At 42.5% G+C, this 24,270-nt stretch overlaps 1 protein-coding gene across 1 annotated transcript in view; it reads left to right on the top strand.

Annotated features, from left to right (window-relative positions):
• Positions 1 to 21,805, top strand: part of LOC126266928 (uncharacterized) — a 36,134-nt gene extending 14,329 nt beyond the window's left edge. The window contains exons 3-4 of the mRNA XM_049971619.1: positions 15,105 to 15,753; positions 21,673 to 21,805. Of these exons, the coding sequence (XP_049827576.1) occupies positions 15,105 to 15,750 (646 nt within the window). The 3' untranslated portion in view covers positions 15,751 to 15,753; positions 21,673 to 21,805. The remainder of the gene's footprint in view (positions 1 to 15,104; positions 15,754 to 21,672) is intronic.
• The last annotated feature ends 2,465 nt before the right edge of the window (positions 21,806 to 24,270 follow it).

Here is a 24,270-nt window from a genome sequence, read left to right as displayed (position 1 = left end):
TAACAGTTGAGTTTTATGTGTCCATTTATGGAGTCAAACCCCAGTGAACGCAGTATATAAATACGTTTTACAATTCCGTCGTTTTTAATCACTGGACCTTGAAAGGTCGTAAAAATATAAAGTGTAACGTTACTGGAACGGATGACCGTAGCCATGGGGGATAATGTTTCCGCCGCATTTGTGCTGTGCGGAATCGACAAAATATTTCCAACGTCCCAGCGCTCTACCAAACAGTTCTATTATAATACCCTTCAACGTTATTTATTAAGTAAGCTGCAAGCCTAATGGCCTGGAAACTATAATTTTTCAGCGAGTTACATTGTGAACGACACTGAATTTTTAGTTATACTACCGCCCTGCTTAGCTTTGGTGTTTAAAATTACATCATTTAATTAACTGTCAGATAATTAGAATTCTATGAAATGACACCTCATATTGTGCCAGGTTTGGCTTCCAAGCAATGTTGGTTACAGATTCTCATAATTGCATATTTCTCTAGTTGACAAAGTTTTTGTCATAACTTTTAGCTGCTATTTCAGTTCTTTCTTTAATAGCTGACGGAACGTACTACAATTTATAAAGAGCAATGCTTTACCTACACTAGCTTCTCAAATACACATTTATCACGTAATTACTGTAAGATCTGTAGACATGCTATGTTATAATCAAAAATAATTCGGCAGAGTTTAACGAATTCGAATAGATTTGAACACTTTCTGCTTTCTCGTCTTCCTTTTATTATTTTACTTATTTAGATACTCAGTATCAGCTAGCGTACCAATGCCGTAGCATCTAAAAATCGTTGATTTCTCTGTAGTCATATCGGCAGAGCTAGTTGTTCTTCTATTAAATCGTCGTTGGTGGAATTTCAGCTCGAATAAAACAGTGGTATCTTTTAATGAAATACAACTGGACAGGGATCTAAGCACATCTACTATCGCTGCTTTCCAACCACTGTGTATCTTCGAATACTAAGGTGTTCTTCCCAGGATTTCAACATTTGGTGTCTTCCACAAAAGTGAACCTCTTATTAAAATGCTAATTCTTTTGTAGTCCTTTATTTTTGATGCAATTTATAGGTCATATCAATCATTCTCAACTGATATATCAATTAGAAAAGAAGTTCTCCTTTAATTTTCTATTTTACAATAATAAGGACGCATTATGTTCCACTTGTCTGTTAGAACTATACGAACAGCTTATGACATCAGTATTTTGGACGATAGGTGATTCTATTTGTAGTATGGTGTTTCAGTTCTGTCGTCCAACTAGGCAACAAGTTTCCAGTCATCAACTTCCAGTTGCTCGGCCACCATTGACCAGACGTTTTCAATTGGTGAGAGATCTGGAGAATGTGCTAGCCAGTGCCGTCACTGCGAACAAGAGGTGACCGAGACTTGTAAACGATGGCACCCCACACCATCACGCTGGGTGATACGCCAGTATGGCGATGACGCATACAAGCTTCCAATGTGCATTTACCGCAATGTCGCCAAACACGGATGCGACCATCATGATGCTGTAAACAGAACCTAGATTCATCCGAAAAAATGACGTTTTGCCATTAGTGCACCCAGGTTCGTAGTTGCGTACATCATCGCAGGCTCTCTTGTCTGTGATGCAGCGTCAAGGGTAACCGAGCTGATAGTCCATGCTGCTGCGAACGTCGTCGAACTGTTCGTGCAGATGGTTGTTGTCTTGCAAACGTCCCAATCTGTCAGGGACCGAGACATGGCTGCACGAGCCGTTACAGCCATGCGGATAAGATGCCTGTCATCTCGACTGCTAGTGATGCGAGGCCGTTGGGATCCAGCACTGCGTTCCGTATTACCCTCCTGAACCCACAGATTCCATATTCTGCTAACAGGCATTGGATCTCGACCAACGCGAGCAGCAATGACGCGATACGATAAACTGCAATCGCAATAGGCTACAATCAGACCTATATCAAAGTTGGAAACGTGATGGTGCGCATTTCTCCTCCTTAAATGAGGGATCACAACAACGTTTCACCAGGGAACGTCGGTCAACGGTTGTTTGTGTGTAAGAAACGGTTTGAAAACTTTCCTCATGTCAGCACGTTGTAGGTGTCGCTACAGGCGCCAACCTTGTGTGAATGCTCTGAAAAGCTAATCATTTGAATATCACAGAATCTTCTTCGTGTCGGTTAAATTTCGCGTCTGTAGCACGTCATCTTGGTGGTGTAGAAATTTTAATGGCCAGTAGTGTATTTCCGAGTTGTTGGGGGATTTGAAACTGTATTGCTGGGCTGTGAAAGTATGTATTACATTTATTGAAGCATCTTTCGAGACATGGATAACCTCGATACGTATCAGACAGAAGAAACCATCAGAGAAATTTCAGTCGGATAATATTCCAAGCATCCTAAGTACTCTGTATAAATGCCATGTGATTCTACACTTCTATGAACATACTGACGACATTACTCGTTGAAACCTGGAAGAAGCTTGTACTTCGTAGCCGACATAACTCTTCTACAAATGTGATTTAAAATTGTAAGCAGTGTCAGGCCAACATCTTATTCACGTCGAATGAGCTCTGAATACACAAGGTCGAGGATGCACCTTATAATGTCAGAAGAGAGGACAGCAGGGAACCCGAACTCGAGCAAAAGTTTTCAGGTAACCACAGGTGAAAAATGCACCATTGTGGAACCAGCAGGCTATCAGTGGTAGTGCGTACGTTGCCCCAGCCGCTATATACATAGATTCTTTTTTTGGGTGTTATAGAGACAGGACAGCTACCTCTTCCGTGGCGTGGTACACTTGAGCGGTAATGCCTGCTGATCCGACAGATATCGTCATGAAACCGTCACTGTGAAAACATTCGTTTCTTGTTCAACTGCACAATCAAGGTGATAACTCGAAGGAGCGGCCCAGCGGTGTGCAGCGTTGTAGCATCGTGTGGATGGTGGAGTGGTGATGGCAGCGACTCAGCGAGGCTGATGACCACAGCAGCCCACAATGCTGACTAGAGGCTTCCCAGGTACATGGGAGGGGCGCGTGCTGAGACACACCTAATCACTCCGTGGACCCAGCGTGGATGAGACTGCTCACAGCAGCAGCAACAGCAGCAGTAGCATCCACTCATATGGGAAAGAGCACGCAAGAAGGATTTGCCTCCACAAGCGAAAGTGGCTGAACGGCTGCATTGCCCTAGGTCCCGACTGCAGGGCACCAGGTGGCCCTTCGGTTGAAGAGAACAGAGTCTACAGCTTTGATTTCAGCGCCAGCAGCAGCGCCCCAGCTAGCTTCAGCAGAATCCAGAGGTGGAGACTGGTTGACCTACGTAGACACATAGACCATCGCAGGTCCCCAGTCGGAGTTGGTGCCTTGCAGACTACAATACTACTAGAAATGATCAGTGTTTGAACGGGCTAGGCCAGCCAGTCCTTGGTTTGCTAAAACCACAGTTTCTATCACGTAAGCCATCACATAATGATAGCTTCGAGGAGTTGGTGGCTGACAGACTGCAATACTGTTATCAAACAGGGATGTTTATATAGGCTTGGTCAGTTCTTGTTTTGCTGAAGTATCAGTATCAATCAAATAAGTCGTAACGTAATCACAGATTTGCCTTTCTGCTACGTCAATGCTGTTATGCCCCTTCTACTTCTGTTGTGGTGGGCAATGTGATAACTGCTCGGCATCTTCTAGCAGTACTTTCCATACCATAAGGTAGCCCTTGATGCCTCTTCAACTGATCAGCCCGAAGTCACCCGCTTCCGCTGTCTCTTGCATTTGCAGTGGCGGATCATGGGCCTAAACTCTGGGAAGGCCAGGAAACATATTGGAAAATCCCCTTTCCTTCCGTTGTAATGCACGCGTACCCAACGTTAAAAAATAATGACGATGGCGACGACGACCACCACCGCCACATCATCATCATCATCATCATCATCATCATCATCATCAACAATTACTACTACTATTAAGTGGACGACTGCTAAGAGTACGACTAGTGCTACTCCTACGAGCACTATTACTGATGATAATGATACTGATACTCACTTTTATATACAAACAAGCTGGTAGGTTGGGTGTGTGAGCGTTGGTACTTGTAAAACAAGTTAACTCGACGGTTCTTCTTCTTCCCACATCTTTCGATGACATATTCTTACAATATGTCTCGGCTTTCAAGTATTCGCAGTGCTGGTTTTTCTATGGAATACAACCAAGGGCTGATACGCGATCCTGGACTATACGGCTTCTGAAATAAATGTTTACATGTTTCAGACAAGAAAAACTCCTTTAAACTAAAGCACTTGTTGCAGAAAGGGTGGCAACTAAACGAAATAGTTTGAAAGATTTCTTTTGATTGCTTCTCCAGACTTACAGAGAGAATTTTTTTTTTTTTTTGTGCTGGGAAGACAATGCAGCCTCCAGCTCAACACGCAGCTGCGGGCGACTGAAGGACGAACTATTTGTTTGTAATACTGAATCCACACCGTATACGGACAAATGATGAGTATTACTAGTGAACTAGGTATTACCGACAAATTTTGAAAAGGGCTGTTTGTCATAATGTGAAAAATCTTGCTTCCATTTGTGGTACAGAATTATCCCGTACCTTGAGGTACACCCATTTGTATTTTCACATCAATGGATTGCCAATATATTCATCCTTTTAGTTCTGTTCATGGAAGCTTCACGTTGCTAATAGGTCGAGTGCTTCGTAGAATTAAAAAAATTCGATCAGTTTACCTACATTTCTTATGCTTTTCGTGCAAGTTACGTATTCTGAGACAGTATTGTTGTAAAACTGTGCATCAAAAAATGGTTCAAAAATGTACTATGCGACTTAACCTATGAGGTCATCAGTTGCCTAGAACTTAGAACTAATTAAACCTAACCAACCTAAGGACATCACACACATCCATGCCCGAGGCAGGATTCGAAACCGCGACCGTAGCGGTCACTCGGCTCCAGCAACTGTGCATCATTTTTTCCTCAAGAATGTTGAAATGTCCTTTGAAAAAATACAGAGATGAAAAATAAAGGAGAAGTCTAGGAGGCTATTTTTGAAACCGCAGACTTCTCTCGTAGTTGATGAACGGAAGTCTGAATTGTCAAATTATTTCATTTAAAATCTCAATTTGCTCCAGACGATTTTAGTGAATTACATACTATTCTGGATTTACAGTTCCATCTCTTTTCGCTATTCGAAGGAATGCGTTTACGAACCACACTAGCGAGGATTCCTGTGGATTTAGAAGATGTGGAAGAAAGCAGGCATATCCTGAATAGCGGAAAAAAATCCTTACTGGTTTTATATAAGAAGAACTCTGTTGAAAACTTAATTTAAAAGATGTGCGAAAAGTGACTAAAAAGAACTTAGGGAGGGGGAAGGGAGGCAATTTCACGGACCGTAGTTTGCAGGTCATTTAGTTTTCTATCAGAGCAGAAATTCAAAACTGTTCAAATGTGTGTGAAATCTTATGGGACTTAACTGCTAAGGTCATCAGTCCCTAAGCTTACACACTGCTTAACCCAAATTATCCTAAGGACAAACACACACACCCATGCCCGAAGAAGGACTCGAACCTCTGCCGGGACCAGCCGCACAGAGAGCAGAAGTACCTTCATGGATTTGGGCCACTAGTTTGTTTTTCATGTCCTATCTATGAAACACGCCACTCAGAACAGTAAGTAAAGCAACTTGGCTGACATCATGAAAATCTAGAAAATGTTCTTAAATGTCGCCTTTGCTGGAGGACTGTAAAGTCCTACGATAATAGAGAATTTGACTTGTCCAAAACGTCTGTGGCATCGTCCACAATGGAATGTGTACATTCAAAAATAGACTCGGCTATACAATCAGTTAATTCTCCATAGTTTTTGAAAATCTCCGAAACAGCCCATGTTCTTCCAGAATGCTTTCAAATATTCCGTTTCTGTTTACCACATGTACTGGGATTCTAGTAACCTTGTGTCTCATCATGATACCTGAAAGCTATGTAGCTCCTGTTGCACAAAACTCTTATGATTTCTGTTGGCTTTCACTTCATTTTGTTGCTGGTTTTCATCAGCTTATAGTGTTCATGAAGGAGCTCTGAAATACTAAACGCTTGTTTGATTAGTTCTAGAAATGTAATAAAGTTGCTTAGATTGTCTTTAAAAACAGAATGCCGTGCTAAACCTCTAGACATTTTCTTCAGATCTTTGAAAGCCTCAGCGTATGACACACGTTTTCTTGTGGTTAAAAGCAAGCATGACTTGCAGAACAATTTTCCTTTTGTAGAGCCAGCACGTATCAAATTTTGGTGTTCATACTATGAAGTTTGGAATGCACGTGATTTGAACTTGTCTTTCTGAGGTGTATTTGATGACTAATACTGATGATGTGCTCATTCGAAAGCGTTACAAGAGGTCTTGCACGAGGCCGGGCTTTATCCATATTCATTGCACAAGGTTCAGCTAACGTAAGGAAAATCTAGTGAGGTGGCAACATGGCAGCTGGCTTCCCGCAGCACAGAGGCACACTGCAGCGTGGCTGAGCCAGCCTGTACCCTCTCCCGTTTCACGCGAATTTTTTTGCCACCCTACAGACTGGGCAGCTACCTGTACCGTCGCGTGGGACAGCTAGCAGCGATGCCTGTTGGTCGTTCGACACGTATTGTCATGAAAACATCATTGTTAAAAAATTTATTATTCAACTACGTAATCGAGATGATACTCAGAGGAGCGGCCCAGAGGTGGGCAGTGTTGTACGGACGGTTGAGTGAAGATGACAGCGATTCGGAAAGGCTGCTGAAAACGGCAGCCCACAATGCTGACTAGAGGCTGTCCAGCTATAGAGGAGAGGGTGTGCTGAAGCACACATAATCAAGCCGAGGACCCATCGTGGATTAAACGGGTTACAGCAGCAGTAACAGTAACAGTAGCATCCACTCACAAGGGGAGGAGCATGCAGCAAGGAGTTGCCTGCACAAGAAAAGGTGACTGAACGACTGCGTAGCCTTATCATAGTGGTTACCTTGGCAACCGAGGGTTTACAGGCGGACCGGCATCTGTCTGGCCACCGCACCATAATCCCGCATCCGTCTGCTTTAGGTTAGCGTTAAGTTTTTGCTCTTTGACTTCCTCTCTAGTGCTGGCGATTTAGACGAAATAACGCAGTCTAACGTCCTTCACACCCGTTGGCAAAAGTGTATAGAGGTTTATTATAAAAATAATTATTGCCAATGCTTTTGTTACTAATAATATTACACAAGAGTTCCTTGCATCCTATGATCAGCCGTCACTAATCAATTGCACTTACCGGTGATAAGTAAATTATTTTTTGTGCAGCATGCCTGTCTTCTTCAGGAGATTTCATTGCAATCCTGCAATGTCTCAGTACATATTTATAGAGTTTACACAGTGCAAGTACATTCTGTTTTCTCTTTTACTCTATTTCCACTTAAACCACAATTTTCATTGCCTGTTTCCTAATTTAAATGGTACTTTCTGTAATTTGCTCTACTAACCTTTTCTTGCCTCTTCATAGAGGTATGACTACATCACTCACAGACTAGTACAATTACATCACTAAATTCTCTGTTCTTGCCAAATTTCTCAGCAATCATTTAACAGTAAATAGGTCACTCAGTTATTTCTCATGCTCATCGTTCCTCCTTGTTTATCAGGCAGCATCTTATATAGTTATTACTTAACTAATCATTACTTACTACAGGTAACCCAAGCCACTGGTAATTGGTGACTGAGAATTCACGGAAATGGCCGGTTTTCCACCTGAGTTTCGTGGACATCACAAGAAGGAAAATCAAAACCACAACAGTAGCAGGAACCAAGATACTCATGATGTTATTGTGCTTCCTATCTCGGCATTGCCAAACAAACTGGAACATTTTCTCAGCAGTAATTTGACCCTTCTCAGCAGCTATAACCTATCAATGAACGAAGGAGGTGTTGTTTTAGGATGCCATTTAAATAGGTCAGGTTATGATTTGGCAACAGGTCTAATTGTTGTTCTAGCCAATACAACGAGATTTGGTTCAGGATTATTATACACTTCTGGCCATTAAAATTGCTACACCACGAATATGACGTGCTACAGACGCGAAATTTAACTGACAGGAAGAAGATGCTGTGATATGCAAATGATTAGCTTTTCAGAGCATTCACACAAGGTTGGCACCGGTGGTGACACGTACAACGTACTGACATGAGGAAAGTTTCCAACCGATTTCTCATACAGAAACAGCAGTTGACCGGCGTTGCCTGGTGAAACGTTGTTGTGATGCATCATGTAAGGAGGAGAAATGCGTACCATCACGTTTCCGTCTTTGATAAAGGTCGTATTGTAGCCTATCGCGATTGCGGATTATAGTATCGCGACATTGCTGCTCGCGTTGGTCGAGATCCAATGACTGTTAGCAGAATATGGAATCGGTGGGTTCAGGAGGATAATACGGAACGACGTGCTGGATCCCAAAGGCCTCGTATCACTAGCAGTCGAGATGACATGCATCTTATCCGCATGGCAGTAACGGATCGTGCAGCCACCTCTCGATCCCTGAGTCAACAGATGGGGACGTTTGAAAGACAACAACCATCTGCAAGAACAGTTCGACGACGTTCGCAGCAGCATGGACTATCCGCTCGGAGACCATGGCTGCGGTTACCCTTGACGCTGCATCACAGATAGGAGGGCCTGCGATGGTGTGCTCATCGACGAACCTGGGTGCACGAATGGCAAAACGTCATTTTTCGGATGAATCTATGTTCTGTTTACACCATCATGATGGTCGTATCAGTGTTTGGCGACATCGCGGTGAACGCACATTGGAAGCGTGTATTCGTCATCGCCATACTGGCGTATTACCAGGCGTGATGGTATGGGGTAGCATTGGTTACACGTCACGTTCACCTCTTGTTCTCGTTGACGGTTCTTTCAACAGTGGACGTTACATTTCAGATGTGTTACCACCCGTGGCTCTACTCTTCATTCGATCCCTGCGAAACCATACATTTCAGCAGGATAACGCACGACCGCATATTGCAGGTTCTGTACGGTCCTTTATGGATACAGAAAATGTTTGACTGCTGCCCTGGCCAGCACATTCTCCAGATATCCAACCAATTGAAAACGTCTGGTCAATGATGACCGAGCAACTGGCTCGTCGCTAAACGCCAGCAACTACTCTTCTTGAATTGTGGTATCGTGATGAAGCTGAATGGGCAGCTGTACCCGACACGCCATCCAAACTCTGTTTGACTCAATGCCCAGGCATATCAAGGCCGTTATTACGGCCATAGGTGGTTGTTCTAGTTACTGATTTCTCAGGATCTATGTCAGTTATAGTATAATGTATTTGTCCAATGAATACCCGTTTATCATCTTTATTTCTTCTTGGTGTAGCAATTTTAATGGCCAGTAGTGTAATTGTTCCAGTGACGATAGCTGGGGGACGGTATGTCGTTCCTGCTGTGTTACAGGTTTTACTTACCGTTGACTAATATTCCACCCTCGTCGTCCCCTTGCGCCGTCCTTTTCACTTATAGTTCACTATCACTGTCTCTGAGGCATGTGCAAAGTATACTCAATACATGTCCACACTGTGAGTGTGGAGTCAGGACATCCTTTGGGCATTCTACTGCTTCCCCTTTACGCAGCAACAACTGTATTTCACACACCAATGTGCCGGTCTGAACCATCCTCGTTGGACATACTGTAATCATCTCTCTTTAGCACAAACATAGGTCGTTCAGTGACATCATTGTATTGTTACCTCTCTCTTTGGAGATGAGCAACACCTCCTGAGTTTTCACCTGTACAAATTTGCCTGTGGTTTCTCATTTCACCCTGTAGGATGGGTTGTGATGTTTGTACCAGTAAGAAATCACGGACAGCGCATATCAATCTTAGATCAGTCCTCGCGTTATTTCGAATAATCAAATTATTAGATAGTTTACGATTGTGGACGCAAAGTGACACTTTTCAATACTTAACGTAAAGTGTGCTAAATCAAACCTCATGAACACTTCCTCTAGTAGTCGTGCATGGTCCTATAGATCTTCAGAAAACACAATAATAATAATGTTTAAGTAGATCGTACACTGACACGGTTTGAGTGCCCTTAGTACTCCATTTACTAATGTCTGGAGTATGGCTGCTCCTCGTGCAGCATCGCTCTCTCCAAAATGACATCTCTCGACTGTTGATTGATGAGTTCCTCTATTATAGGTTGAAAATGCCGACGTCTTGTAGACAATATGATTATCCCTGTCAAGATTTTATTCTGTTTCTCGGTTGTAGCTGAGAACGAACCATCAGGACTGATCAAATCTGTGAATCATATTAAAAGAATTTCAATAGCTGCCCTATCTTTCCGTGTTAGGCGCTGTACTTTTGCGGGTATTGCTGATGCATTGATGGTTTGCCTGCGGGAAGGGTTTCCACTCGACCTAACAGATCGTCTTTGTCCAATTCACATTCTCTAGAACCAAGTTTTCTCCATCCACTTCCTGCATGGGTGAGACGCTTCTACGAACTTACTAGTACGAAGAATGAAAATCGTCACTACGTTCCAACAGCTCTATAACATACCACATATCGTTCGGTGGGTCAGTACCCTTACTCAGCCAGAGTAATTTTCTGATACCTCGCAGTTCTTTATCACGTAAATTGAGTTTTATGTAGGTGTATGCAGTGTGTTCAGTTCCACCTTCATGATCGACGGACCTTGCGACGAAGTGTCGTTTGTGACAGTCGTACCCAGCTGGAACACTGCCGCACTGAGTTTGGTAGTGTACTGTGAAAGACTGAGTATTGTGTGATGCTTTTTCAGAAAATCCAGCCCTAGCGTTGCGCAGTAGCGCTCAGTGATGTGGGGAAACACTTCCATATAATCCCGAAAATTCTTTGCGCCAATACAGAAACTGAGCAATCTTGATTCCAATGAGACCACAACATGGTCGTACACTCCACGTAATTTGTTTCTTCGTATCCAAGACGTACAGTATGAATACCGACATTTGAGTCCCTACGTCCACTAAAAACTTATGTCCCATTCCCTTCACTATGCCCACCAAGAAATACTCCACCTCTGCATACGCCTTAGAAGCATTGTGCCTTACTGGTAATGCCGACTGGCATATTAGGAACTTCCGTTGGTTTTTAACGGACCCTTACTCCGAGGTTCCCCTCTGCTTCCCATCCTGCACCCGACATCCTACTGCCCCACACCCACAGCATTGTGGTGGGCTATATTGTTTCCGAATGAGGCTCGCATATTCATACCTATAGCACTTCGATGCTCAGAAAAGATGCTCTGTTTATCCGGCAACCGAGTCGTCATGTCCGCTTCCTCCAGTTGCGTAGCAACCGCACTAATAGCAGCCAGATCCTTTACATTCTTCATTCATACCTTCCCGGACACGTGAGGTGGAATTTTTCTTAAAAACACATCTACCGCTCTGTGCTTTACCTAGTGCTGAATAATTTTATGAGACTCCTCATTCTGTGTTAGCTCATACGTTTTCATATTAATTTTCCTAATTCATTCTAATAATGTTTTGACCGACATCTTTCGTTTCTGAGACAGCACATTGAGTTATCGTCTGAAGAATCTGACTCTAATCTGCATGCAGTAGCGCTAATAGAGTCTTTTCTTGAGTTACTTAAATTTGAGCACCTTGTCCAACGGCACAATATTCCTGACGTTTCGCCCACCATCTTAACTTGGTTGTGTCAAACTTACTTCGTTAATCCAATGATCCAGACTAGCAGTAGCATCTAGATTGTCAATAAATGCTAACACATCCTCAATCTCTTTATAAGAAGAAAGGTACCATTGTACTAGCTTCAATAGAGTCCACAGGAGGAACAGGTACATTAAAGAAGCATTTGCCTCTACTATCGTAGCTAGTTCACCCTACCTACGCGCATTATCAGGTGATGAAATCTCCCCCTGCCTTTGTAGCGTGGCATTCCTCTTCTATAGTTAGACCATCTGTTTAGCCAAACTGAAAGACGTGCGTATAGCTATTTTTGGCTAGGAGTTCGTTAGTGGAGAGTTCGGCTGCCTGAAGCAAAATTTATTTGACGCAACTAGGGCGACTTGCACGTCGATGATAATGAAGACGATACTTACATCAAGTCCCGAGCGAAAAATCCCTGACTGCTACGGTCGCAGGTTCGAACCCTGCCTCGGGCATGGATGTCTGTGATGTCCTTAGGTTAGTTAGGTTTAAGTAGTTCTAAGTTCTAGGGGACTGATGACCACAGGTGTTAAGTCCCAAAGTGCTCAGAGCCATTTTTTTTTAAATCCCTGTCTCGGACGAGAACCGAATCCGTGTCCGAGAGTCAGGAACGCTAAACACAAGATCACGATCTGCTGACTACCTCAGAATCGATTCAACTGCTTTTTGCGTAATGATTGATTTCTGACGTTTATGCAATACCTGCTTAGCAACATTTATACCTAAAGTACATTACACATTAATTAGGGAGGGACAGATTCTATAAAATCTCGGGCGTAAGTACAATAAACTGATATACCGTTATGATGGATCACAGCCCATCGGCACTCTGAGCACTGATGTGCCTCATGTCAATAACGTCGGCACGTACTGCACGGTTGGTGTAGCAGGCTAGGAATGGTCGGTGTTGTTCACGAACCAATTCGTGACAAGTAGCAGGGCCACCCACTGATTTTGGCGATTTTGATATATAGTACCCATATACCCGATTTTTTAACGTTCACGGTGCAAGCAAATGTCGCACTATGGTGGTGGTTACAGTTTGTAACCTCCCCTTCACTTATCGACCTTAATGATAGTAAAAAATTAAACCGCGTGCACCTAATGGAAATTTGAGGAAAACAATCGTCACCGAAGTTAATTTGTCGGTAAAGAGCGAGGAAAGGGTTACATCTAAATGAAAGGAAAAATTCAAATGAAATTGGTGGAAATTAATTTTGAGAAAAGGGTAAAATTAATAAAGAAAGTAAATGTGCAGTCGTTACGTTGACAATTTATTGGCGTTAATTCGATATTGGAAATTTGGGGAAAATTACGGTCGCCAGTCCTATGGACAACTACTATAATAACTGAAAATGAAAGATTAGTGCACATATAATTAGCACTAAAAGCGTGGCAACTGAAGGTTGACACGTGTTGTGTGAAAACTGAATGTTTGTCAGAAGTAATAAATTTCGCTACTGACTTAATTATCAAAACAATTAATAAAACCGGAAAATTGAAAGTTAATTTAGTGATTGAATTTAATAGAGAACTTTTTTTCTGAAGCACTACAAAATTCAATAAAATAAGGTTATTCTTGGGCTACCTCAACAATCATTTCAAAAGCTACTTGAATGTACGCAATTTAGAAATAAGAGATTTAACTTTGAACTTGAATTAAATGATTCTGAACAAGTAACAATAGTAAAATCTAGTACGTACCAAGTTGAGCTGCAGTCACAGGTAAGCTAAAATATGGTAACAAAACTCGCACTCTTAATTTGTGCTGGTGTAATCTAAATATTGTAGTCAGCTAGGAATACCTTAACTGAACTTTGAAATTAAAGCAGTGAAATGGAATGATATTACTTTAATGCTTGCGTATGAATTTCAACGACACTTGGGTTCATTCCGGAAAAGGAAGGGACCCTGGTTGGTAATCCAATTGGGACAATGAGCAACAAAGTTTCATGCTAAGTTGCTGTATATTTCGGATGCAACAGTTTGAAAAGCTGAGGTCTGCCATACAGTTCTAGAACTTTACATACTTTCAGTCTTCCTTGTTGGTTTATTGAAGTCATCGATCGAGGAGGCGGTGACAATCACTCATTGTCGGCCCTAGCTGTTGCAGAAGCTGGATGTTGGCGCGCCTTCTTCTCGACACAGTCACCAGGCGAAACGGGCTCTTGATGTGCGCCAGCTAATACTTCCCGTCCGCGACACCGTATCAGAAACAATCATAGCAAGTCGAGCGCAATCACATGCTGCCAAACCCCGAAAGCGCGGCAACTCGCGGGAGCGTCACACAACACACCTGCTCAACCGCCCTACTCCAGCCAGACCCTGCTCTGTCCGCGCTCCACGCGGCAGAGTTCACTACCAAAGATCCTAAACACTTTGGTTCTCCACACGACCTATCGATGGAATCGTTCGATAGCATAGTTTTCCCTAGGCAAGACTCAGCATAAAAATACAAATAATATTTACAAAACAAAACAATTATACATCGACATAAATGCTAAAATATATAGATACAGACAGTAAAACAATTACAGTATATAAAGACACAGAAATGTCATATCTTCAGGTAAAAAACTAAAGGGAAAAAAATTATAGTACATTAGATGGAAATACGAGGATACGCATTTCTGGCGTTACAAGTGGATCATACTTGCCAGTCCTCGAATACGTTGATGTGGTCCATCGTGGATTCCTGCGTTTAAGCGATCTTCTTCAAACATCGAAGGTCTTCCTGATGTCAAACGAACGTCTTCGGAACGAAAAATAAAAAATAAAAAAATCTTGCCGTGCTCTGTCGAGTGGCGTTATCCCTGCACACGGTGAAAATGGTTCAAAAAATGGTTCAAATGGCTCTGAGCACTATTGGAATTAACATCTGAGGTCATCAGTCCACTAGAACTTATAACTTCTTAAACCTAACTAACCTAAGGACATCACACACATCCATGCCCGAGGCAGGATTCGAACGTGCGACCGTAGCGGTCACGCACGGTGAAAATATTTCTGGCTGTCTTCGCTGCTGTCACCTCTCTTTTGAACTCAAACAAAAGAATATGGCGGAGATGTTCCGATTGCTCCATTTGACTATCAATTTTTTAGAGTCCACAGTTACGCTCATTATTCCAAACGACAAAATGCCAGTCTGCAAACTCAAATAGCAACAGCGAACTATAGATATAAAAGGCAATTGGTAAATAAACCAATACCAACTGGAAAACGAACACGAGGAAGGCAAAAACATTACGAACTTATGCCTAATGCATTCGTGTTATTGTTTTGTTACTAGTTCATTTATGTTATTGTTCATGACTAATGCACATGACGATTAATTCACGATTTCTCATCCATCGCAATAACTGATGTTTTCTTTGGCAGGACAAACTGGAAACCGGCCACCAGAAGAAGAGATATTCCGACTCAGAGAGCTCCTATCGACCTCAGGACGGGCTACAGATGCAGGTGGGAAGTCCGTCCAGGGGATGCAGCTGTAAGCGTTCCAGTTGGAGCGGCGTGCAGTCCTGTCCAGGAGGAGCCTCAAGAACGTCCGTCGCCCCACAACCCCACCAGGGAAGGAAAAGCCATCCCTGAAAGCGACGCGTCTGCCTCCAGATATACGCCAACTCTGCCGCAGCGTCTCGGGGAAGCGGCCCAGCTGGTTATGCAGCACCCAGGAGGTGAGGTCGGTGACCAGAAGGCGGACGAGCCCGTGTCGGCAGAAGATGAAGTGGACGCGCAGGACACGAAGGACTCGCCGGACACTCGTTCCAGGCACCGCCGCCAGGTGTCTCGGCTGGGCCGACGCGGCGCGCCCTCGTCCGCCGCGGCAGCCACCGCCTCCGCTTCATCCGGCCCCTGGGGCTCCTCGGCTTCTGCAGCCGCCGCCTCCGCCGCCTCCGCCGCCTCCGGCGGCCGCCGGTCTCCTGCCTACGGCCGCTGGCGCCCAGCCTACGGCTACGGCCGAGGTGTCTACGGCCAACGGCCCGCTTATGGTCGTTCGTTGCCCGGGCCGTTCTATGGTTAAAAGGTAGGTTTCACATCTCTAGTATTCTTTCGATCATGTCCTCTCAGGTGAAGGAAGAGACTTCAACAAGCAGTTATTTACGGAAAGAGTTTCCTCAAATACATAAACTGCTGGTCATTAATGTTGCAACACCAGGGAAGTAATGAGAAAGCGATATGCACATACACTGATGGAGGAGCTGTCGTTTGTGCTGCGCGGCTGGTTCTGGCGAAGGTTCGAGTCCTCCCTCCGGTATGGGCGTGTGTCTTTGTCCTTAGGATAATTTAGGTTAAGTAGTGTGTAAGCTTCGGGACTGATGACCTTAGCAGTTAAGTCCCGTAGGATTTCACACACATTTGAACATTTTGTCATTTGTGCTCGGATGATTTAATTTGAACAGGGTTGCGATGTGATTTTGGTCGCAAGACAGGAATTAACAGACTTTGACCGCGGAATGGTAGTTAGAGCTAGACGCACGGGACATTCCATTCCAAAATCGTCGGGGAACTCAATATTCCGATATCCCAAGTGTCAGGAGTATGTCGAGGATACCAAACTTCAGGCATTATCTCACACCACGGACAACAAATTTCAATCACCAGTTTTCTCCTCCGATTGCGAAAACATTCTGTTGGCACCCGCCTACATAGGGAGAAATGATCACCACTATGAGATATCAGGGCTCGCACGGAAAAATTAAAGTGCTCGTTTTTCCCGCGTGCCGTTCGAGAGTGGAACGGTAGAGAGACAGCAAGAATGTGGTCCATTGAACCCTCTGCCAGGCACTTCATTGTGAATAGCAGAGTAATCACGTAGATGTGGATATAGATGTAGACAACACGTTGATCAACGGCCTTCACTTAACGACCGACGTCAGAGGCGTTTGCATAGAGTTGTCAGCAGTATGAGACAAGCAACACTGCGTGAAATAACCACAGAAATCAATGTTTTACGTACCACAACAACCCCGTTAAGAGAGTGCGGTGACATTTGTCGTTAATGAGCTATGGCAGCAACGACTGACGCGAGTTCCTTTACTAAGAGCACGACATTGCCTGCAGTGGCTCTCCTGGGCTCGTGACCACATTGGTTCTACCCTAAACGACCGAAAAATCGTGACCTGATGAGTTGATTCCCGATTTCATTTGGTAAGAGTCGATGGTAGAATTCGAGTGTGGCGCAAGCCCCACGAAGCCATGGGCCCAAATTTGTAACAAGGTACTGTTCAAGGTTGTGGTGGCTCTGAAGTTGTCTGGGCTGTGTTTACCTGGAATAGACTGCGTCCTTTGGCAGCAATGAATCGATCATCAGTTATGCTCTGCTACTTGGAGACAATTTTCAACCAAACAGCGATGGAATTTTTATGAGTGATAATGCTGCGTGTCACCGGGTTTGAATAATATTCTCGACAGGTCGAGGGAATGATTTAGCCACTCAGACGGCAAGACATGAAAGCCACCGAACATTTATGAGACATAACACAGAGGACAGTTCCTGCACAAAATCCTGCAGCGGAAACACTTCCTCAACTGTGGACGGCCATCATAACTCAATATTTCTGCAGAAAACTTCTGCAGAGAGCTTAACCAGCAGCGTGCGGTCCTGTATTGTGGCAGTTATACCGAGCATTTAAGACATAAACTGAGGAAAAGCGGTGTAACCCGCCTCTCAACCGTATTCTATTTTGCAACTTTGTTGCTGTTTTTGTTTCCGTAATGTTTTTCCCTTATTCGATAATATTTCATTCAAATTTGACGTCATTCTGACCAGCGGTCCTCTCTTTAACAGCTTTCTGAAACTAGAACTTTCATTATAATCTTCCTGTACATGAGAATTAGAATCACTGGCTATAAATAATGCTGACATCAAAAACACATGCTTACATGTATATGGGTGTATACAGGGCTAATCACCCAGCACTTGAACCGCATATATTATTGAAATGATGTGCTGCTGATGTGCGGTTTTCACAGAATGGATTGACAGTCCACGGATTGTGCCATTACTCAACAGACAGACTGTAATAATACTTAGTGAATGTTGTGCAGACGTACACTTTTTAAATGTAACAATTCCTATTAACATCAACAAACCGAAAGTGTAGTAAACTAGAATGCCAGTGGTTTTTGTTGCAGAATTCTAGTGCGAGTCGTTTACGAGATACCGTATTATGCGAAGATTCTACACCGGTACTCGTTCGTGCCATTCAACCTGCGTAGTTGCTAGGTACGATGTTATGTTCGCTTACAGAGTGTGTGTGTATTCTGTTAGTATATTGTAACTTGCTTGACTTGCTAGTCAGCTAGTGCGTGACAGTTCAAGCAGCAGGTCGTGAGTGGATGGTGGGATTTACCAATGCAGAAAAAGCCGACATGATCATAGTGTATGGAGAGTGTAGAAAGAATGAAGTTATTCCTGATACGGTGTATGCTGCAAGATATCCCAATCCACGTCAACCACCTTGGCAGTTATTTATCAACCTCCTCATCCAATTACGTGAAAGTGGTAGTGTAATACTTAGACAGTTTAACAGGAGGATACAAGTGACGAAAGAAGAGAGGAAATTAATGTTCTTGCTGCTGTTACAGTTGATCCACACGTTAGCTCCAGCGCAGATTCAGGCAAGTTCCCTATGCATTCTTCATCGACATAGGTTCCATTCCTATCACATCTCTCTCCATCGAGAATTGCATGGAAATGATTACGAGAACAGTGGTAAGTCCTCTACGTGCGCACTAAGGCAGGATATTCCTGTTGTATCACGTATCTTGCTTAGTGATGAAACCCCATTCACCAGTCATGGCAAGGTAATCCTCTGGAACATGCACTATTGGTTTGTTGACAATCCCCGTTGGCTTCGTCAGATGGAGTGTCAGAGTCTAGGGAATGTAAAGGTGTGGTATGGAATAGTGAACCATCAGGTCATAGGTTCGTTTTCCGTAGACGGCCCACTGAACTAGCTCAAGTATCGCAATAGCAGCCTTCTAAAAGGCAGTTTTCCATGGATGGTAGAAGACGTTCTTCTATAGACTAAGAGGAATCTATGGTACCAAGATGATGGCTGCCCAGCCCTCGGTGCAGGAAGTACTACAGCTTGTCTTCATGTATTGTTTCCAAATAGTTGGATTCGTTTCATAGGACCTGTACCTTGGCTGGCCCACTCCCCTTATTTGACGCCTGTAGAATTTTTTCTGCGGGAGAAAGCTGAATGACGCCGTCTACAAAGACCAACTAACTACACCCGATGATATATTCAGCGACATATTACTAAGCCTACTCGGACATCTCCACTGAAATGCTAGCATGTGTAATCCGTCGTTCCACCAGAGTGGAAGCGCATACTGGAGCTGCCGGTGGTAATTTTGAACGCAACTTGTGATGCTCAACTACCTCGTTACTGGTCAGAATTCACATAAGTAGTGGATGACTTGTGTTGTTTTTAGTGTGTGCTAGCACAGGTATTGTGCAAGCGTCGGTGTGGGAGCTTTCAGACTACGATATCTCGTAAAGGACTCGCACAAGAATCCTGAAACACAAAGACAAACAATCTGACATTCTAATATAGCTTACTTTCAGTTTTTTAATGTCAGTAGGCATTGTTCCATTTCAGGAGCGCATGTTTGCACAAAAAATACACTTTCAACGTATTATTAAAATATATTGATCTGCTAACAATGCGAGCCCCTGACTACCAACCCTCTCTGTGAAAACCACACATCAATAGCATTTACCATTCTTGTAATATCCGCGGTGAAAGTTTTAGGAGATTCACCCTGTATATAGAAACACTTCTTAAACGCACTGGCAGTATGCAATGACATAAATAATACGTTATAATAACTTGTGCTCCTAATTCCCACGAAATCAGTTAGAACTTAACACACTTTCCTTTTTATACTCTGGCAGATGAACTACAACCATTATAACGCCGAAAACAGCACAGCAAGACACAAAGATTAAATGTAACGGGGGAAATAGAAAGCCAACTAATGTCACTCTTGCAACAACAATCCACAGAGACACACAAGTGATCCTACTGCGATAGACACAAAAGATGAAAGCGTTTTGTATCAAAATTATTATCGCGAGATTAAATTTTCTACAGTGCTTCACTCACAGTGCAGTGAACGAAGTAGAGAACTACTACTTGTTTACGCACAGCTGCCGTTCGAGTGCCAGTTACCCGAACCTTCAGACTAAAGCATATTCAGGCTGAGGTCTCCTCAGATGCAGCAAACCGCATGTGTCTTCTCCAGAAGGTGGAAGCATCGCACTTGTGTGCCTTAAGTTGGCAGAAGGTGGACAATGACAACAAGCTTTACATACAACACAAAGACAAACTTTGCTCCCTCTCCAACAAACAACTCGAATAACAGTTGCTAACTGTTTTGTGGTTCATTAAATTTAAAGACACTAAGTGAGAAATACACGTTGAGACTAAGACGCTGCATACAGCACTCTTATATTGGGGTGGTGGGGAATGTCGCGTACTGTAGCACAGCTCAATAGCACTCGTTCCTAGGCAACAACGTTTCATGGAATACGATCGCGACGGCTCTCCCTAGCAAGAAATAATGAATAGATTACGTCAACCAGACATTAATAGTACAGTAGAATCCACCTGCAAATAAGTAGTCTTATTGCAGTTTCTTAGTGGTTATGTGTCCTGCCGTTAACTACTTGGAAGCTGTGAAAGGCCCTTTGCATAAAGTATGTGTTCGTAAAGTCTCTAGACAAGTAATTTGTTTGTAACATGCTGTAGCACTTGGAGGATACTTTTTCATTGAACTGAAGAGACTAAAACTGGGAAATTTATTTAAAGTTGTCACTAAAGAACAGTTGTTGGATCAAAAAACTGTTTATTTGCTTATACATGTAAGTTTTGTAGTATGGAAAGAAGTCGTACAGTAGACTCCTACCATATCGAGGCTGGGCAATGTTAGACGCGCCAAAGGTAAAGTAATTCACGGTACGGCCCATTGAGGTACCTCAAAATGTAGCTTCCTAAGAGCATAAAATAATTCTGCTGTAAATATCGGATCTGGATTTTGACCTGTAACTAATAATAAGGCCGATCTCCCTTTGTCAATAATTTGTATGTTGTTCGACTTATGCGACATCCATTGCTTTTCTGTAATTATTATCTCCCTTCTCAGGCCACGGCATGCAAAGACTATTGAATCATCTACAGCATTTTCGTCGTCGTACTCGTCAGATCTATTGTACTTAAACCCAGCAATATGGATGCAACTTAAGAGAAGGAACCAACCTCCCTTTTTATTGTTTTTAAACTGGTGGATCAGACTGCTATACAAATGCGGCTTATAGATCTTCATTGTTATTGTCAACTAAAATACAGTTACACGTTCAGGAAACCTGATTTAATTCTCCTTCAGCCAACACTGACTAAATACTGTTCGAGCTATGCCTTATTTACCAGAGTGTTATCAAGAGGTGGGATACGAATATTCTGATACGAGACGACGTTATGCTGCATAGCTTTTACAGAATCCAGAAATTTACGTCTTTTTCGGTTATGTTACAAAGATTCCGTAAAAATCGCAACCAATCGCACATGTTGACTGTCACCAATTTCTCAATTTACCTTACATGGTTTTCCGGTTCGTAATAAATGCAGAAATAATGCTACACGTTTTCAGTTGTTCCATTATGTCTTCAGAAGAGAACAGAATGAAAAGACATGAAATGACTGGCTTCACCTGGTGAGAAATATATTGGTAAAATTTTCTGGAATTTACACATCTTCTTAGGAATAGGATTTTGCAACTTCGATCAGTGAACCGAGCAGAACTTGTGTCAGCAGAACTAGCGACAGACAACAGCAGGTAGTAGTATATCATTGCGGCATCGCAGGCCACTGTGCATCACACAGAATTTAATGTAAAATCTGTTTCGTTAAGTGAATGAATACTTTTGTTACAGGTTGATGCCGCTTTGCAGGTCAGCAGAAGAAAGGCGATCCGATTGGCAGCACCATGGTGTCTATGGACAATATTTATTATTTATACTACTTATTTTTCTGCATAATAAATATTTATGTTATTTCGTACAAAAATAATTGACATTATGCTACACGCACAAATGAACCTAACTCCTCCGCTAAAATGCGAAGTTGTACAGGACGCCAAATACCCACCTGATATGTGCCATATTTGTGTTTACTTACTGCTACACAATCTCAAGTTTATCATGAGAAATCAGGTTCAAGCTAATCCAAGTTCATGCGAAAGTACAGTTTTATTTAGCTTTGCTCTCTCTAGTCTTAAAACGCTCACTGCCAAACCAAGTAACATCATTAGTTATTTAGACGGAATGTAAGTTCAGGTAAAAAAAATACAGGTTATATTCAAACAGTTTTGTATGCCTTTTAAATCAGAACTTGTTCTCGTGTGCTCCGCTGTCCAGAACAGAGCAACAGACAGAGCGGTAGGTAGCTCAGAACCAGTCTGACTTTCGATAGCACTGATAGTTTGCAGAACGCATCTAGAACCTCAGTACATTGTTATATACAGCACTGTCAGTCGATTAGCACGGCGGTCTCTTGTGTAGATTTGGAAAAAGCTTATATTTCGAATGACCGAACCATCTTCTTTAACGTACTACACCATACTAACTACATCAAAGTGGTGCATATAACATAATAACAGGTTTATTCCAACAGATTTTAATAAAATATAACATTTTAAAGTAATATTAATGTGCAACAACTCATAATCGTTCGAAGTATAGAGAAAGGTAAGTCAGTGTGATGAACTATCTCCACTAAATTTCAATACGGTACTAGACAAGATCATCTAACGTGGCAGAAAGAAACACATAGAACAATATGGGAGAAAAGTAAACCAATTAATATCAAATGCTGTTGTTTTGTTGATGATCTCTCCAGACACGCCATAGACAAGAGTCATGAGATCGCTATCGAGACGTGCCTCCCAAAGTCTCAGGTGAAACAAACTTACATGAACTCTCAGCAGGAAGACCTACGATGCCTCGTCTCGAGATGGGCTGATATCGCATTGGCTAAACACTTAAATCATTGAGGTGAAATTACTGTGAATGTCAGAGAGAGAAAGAGAGAGAGAGAGAGAGAGAGAGAGAGAGAGAGAGAGAGAAGTCGAGCAGATTAACCGGGATTCGCCGCTACCAGACAGCTGTTCTACCAGACACACTCTATGCAGTACACATACTAACAACAATAATCAATGTCAGTGCCATCGTAATGGAACGGCAGATGTGTAAAATATTCGAGCCCAAGGTACAAAGCATGGTTAAGTAAAAGATGAGATGAATTCCGTAAAGGAATGGAATAGAAAATGCATGAAACTTTGCCGACATACAGTGTGGCACAAATTGACTCCTTCGATTCACACACAAAATTTTTATCTAAAAGGGCCCAATAAATCAATGTACAATGGTCAGCCAACACCCAAACTGATAAAAATTGCTATTCATTCATTGGAAACTACACGAGTTAAATTCAGGCAGTAGACAGAAACTCTTCCGTCCACGCCCAAACATCTGACTGAAAGTAATCAAACTCAGAAATATATGCACTCTGAAAAGACGAAAATGTTGCAGAATAAAGAAGTTTTGGGAGTCGCAGGAGAGCTAGAAGATTAAAGCTGACTATTAATTTTACGTACTATTTAAAGACCATACTGAAACAGATTTTTGCAGGAAGAGGAATCAGAGCTTCGTAGAATTTGCTGTTTTACATCAAAATTCGTTGGCTGACATATTTCACGAAAACACTCCGTCTGAATCGTTACGAGGGCAGTTATAATTGCGTTTGACGTAAAGTAAGACAAGCTGAACTTTGATAAATCTAGTACAATCCTTCAGACACACAAGTAACACAATACTTCGCTAAAAATGTAAATGGCGTTCGCTAGGTTAGGTAAACTGTTTACTTGACAAATACGAAAAGGAAAAGTTAGTAATCGTGGCGCCTTTACATTTACGGAATATAGCCGTTAATGAATGGATTTCTTCAAAGGAGATAAAGCAAAAACCGAAAATATTGGGTCATTAAAGGTAGACTACAAATTTAAATGGGGTGGGCGGTCTATAGAAGCAATAACTGGAGGCATTTTTCACGTTACGTAAAACGTAACTGGCCAGAACTAGTATAAAGATATTTGCTGATGGTCTTGTTAGAGGAACCAGCCCAGCATTCCCGGAAGTGATGAATGTAAAGCACAGAAAACCTAAATCTGCGTGACTGGATGACTTCAAAATACGGACTTTTTAAATTTTACATGCCGTTATTTCTATCAGAGGTCCTTCTGGTTGTTTAACACGATAAAGGATCTCAGTTATGTTTTACAGTAGTACTGATGAATTACAAATAGCCACATTCAATCTCAGATGTCTTAATTATAGGCTGAATAACTGACATTTGGTTTTCTTGCTATGTTACTTCCTACAACAGTGCTGATAGCTCAGGAGCGTGGAAAGTTAAGATATGATACTGCTACATAAAAAGCTTTATTCAACACCGACAACTAGTACTAACCAAGC

This window comes from Schistocerca gregaria, chromosome 4, assembly GCF_023897955.1.
Source record: "Schistocerca gregaria isolate iqSchGreg1 chromosome 4, iqSchGreg1.2, whole genome shotgun sequence".
In the NCBI taxonomy this organism is placed as follows: Eukaryota; Metazoa; Arthropoda; class Insecta; order Orthoptera; family Acrididae; genus Schistocerca; species Schistocerca gregaria.
Note: the sequence above shows the minus strand (reverse complement) of the source record. Positions and strands in the feature narration are given on the sequence as shown.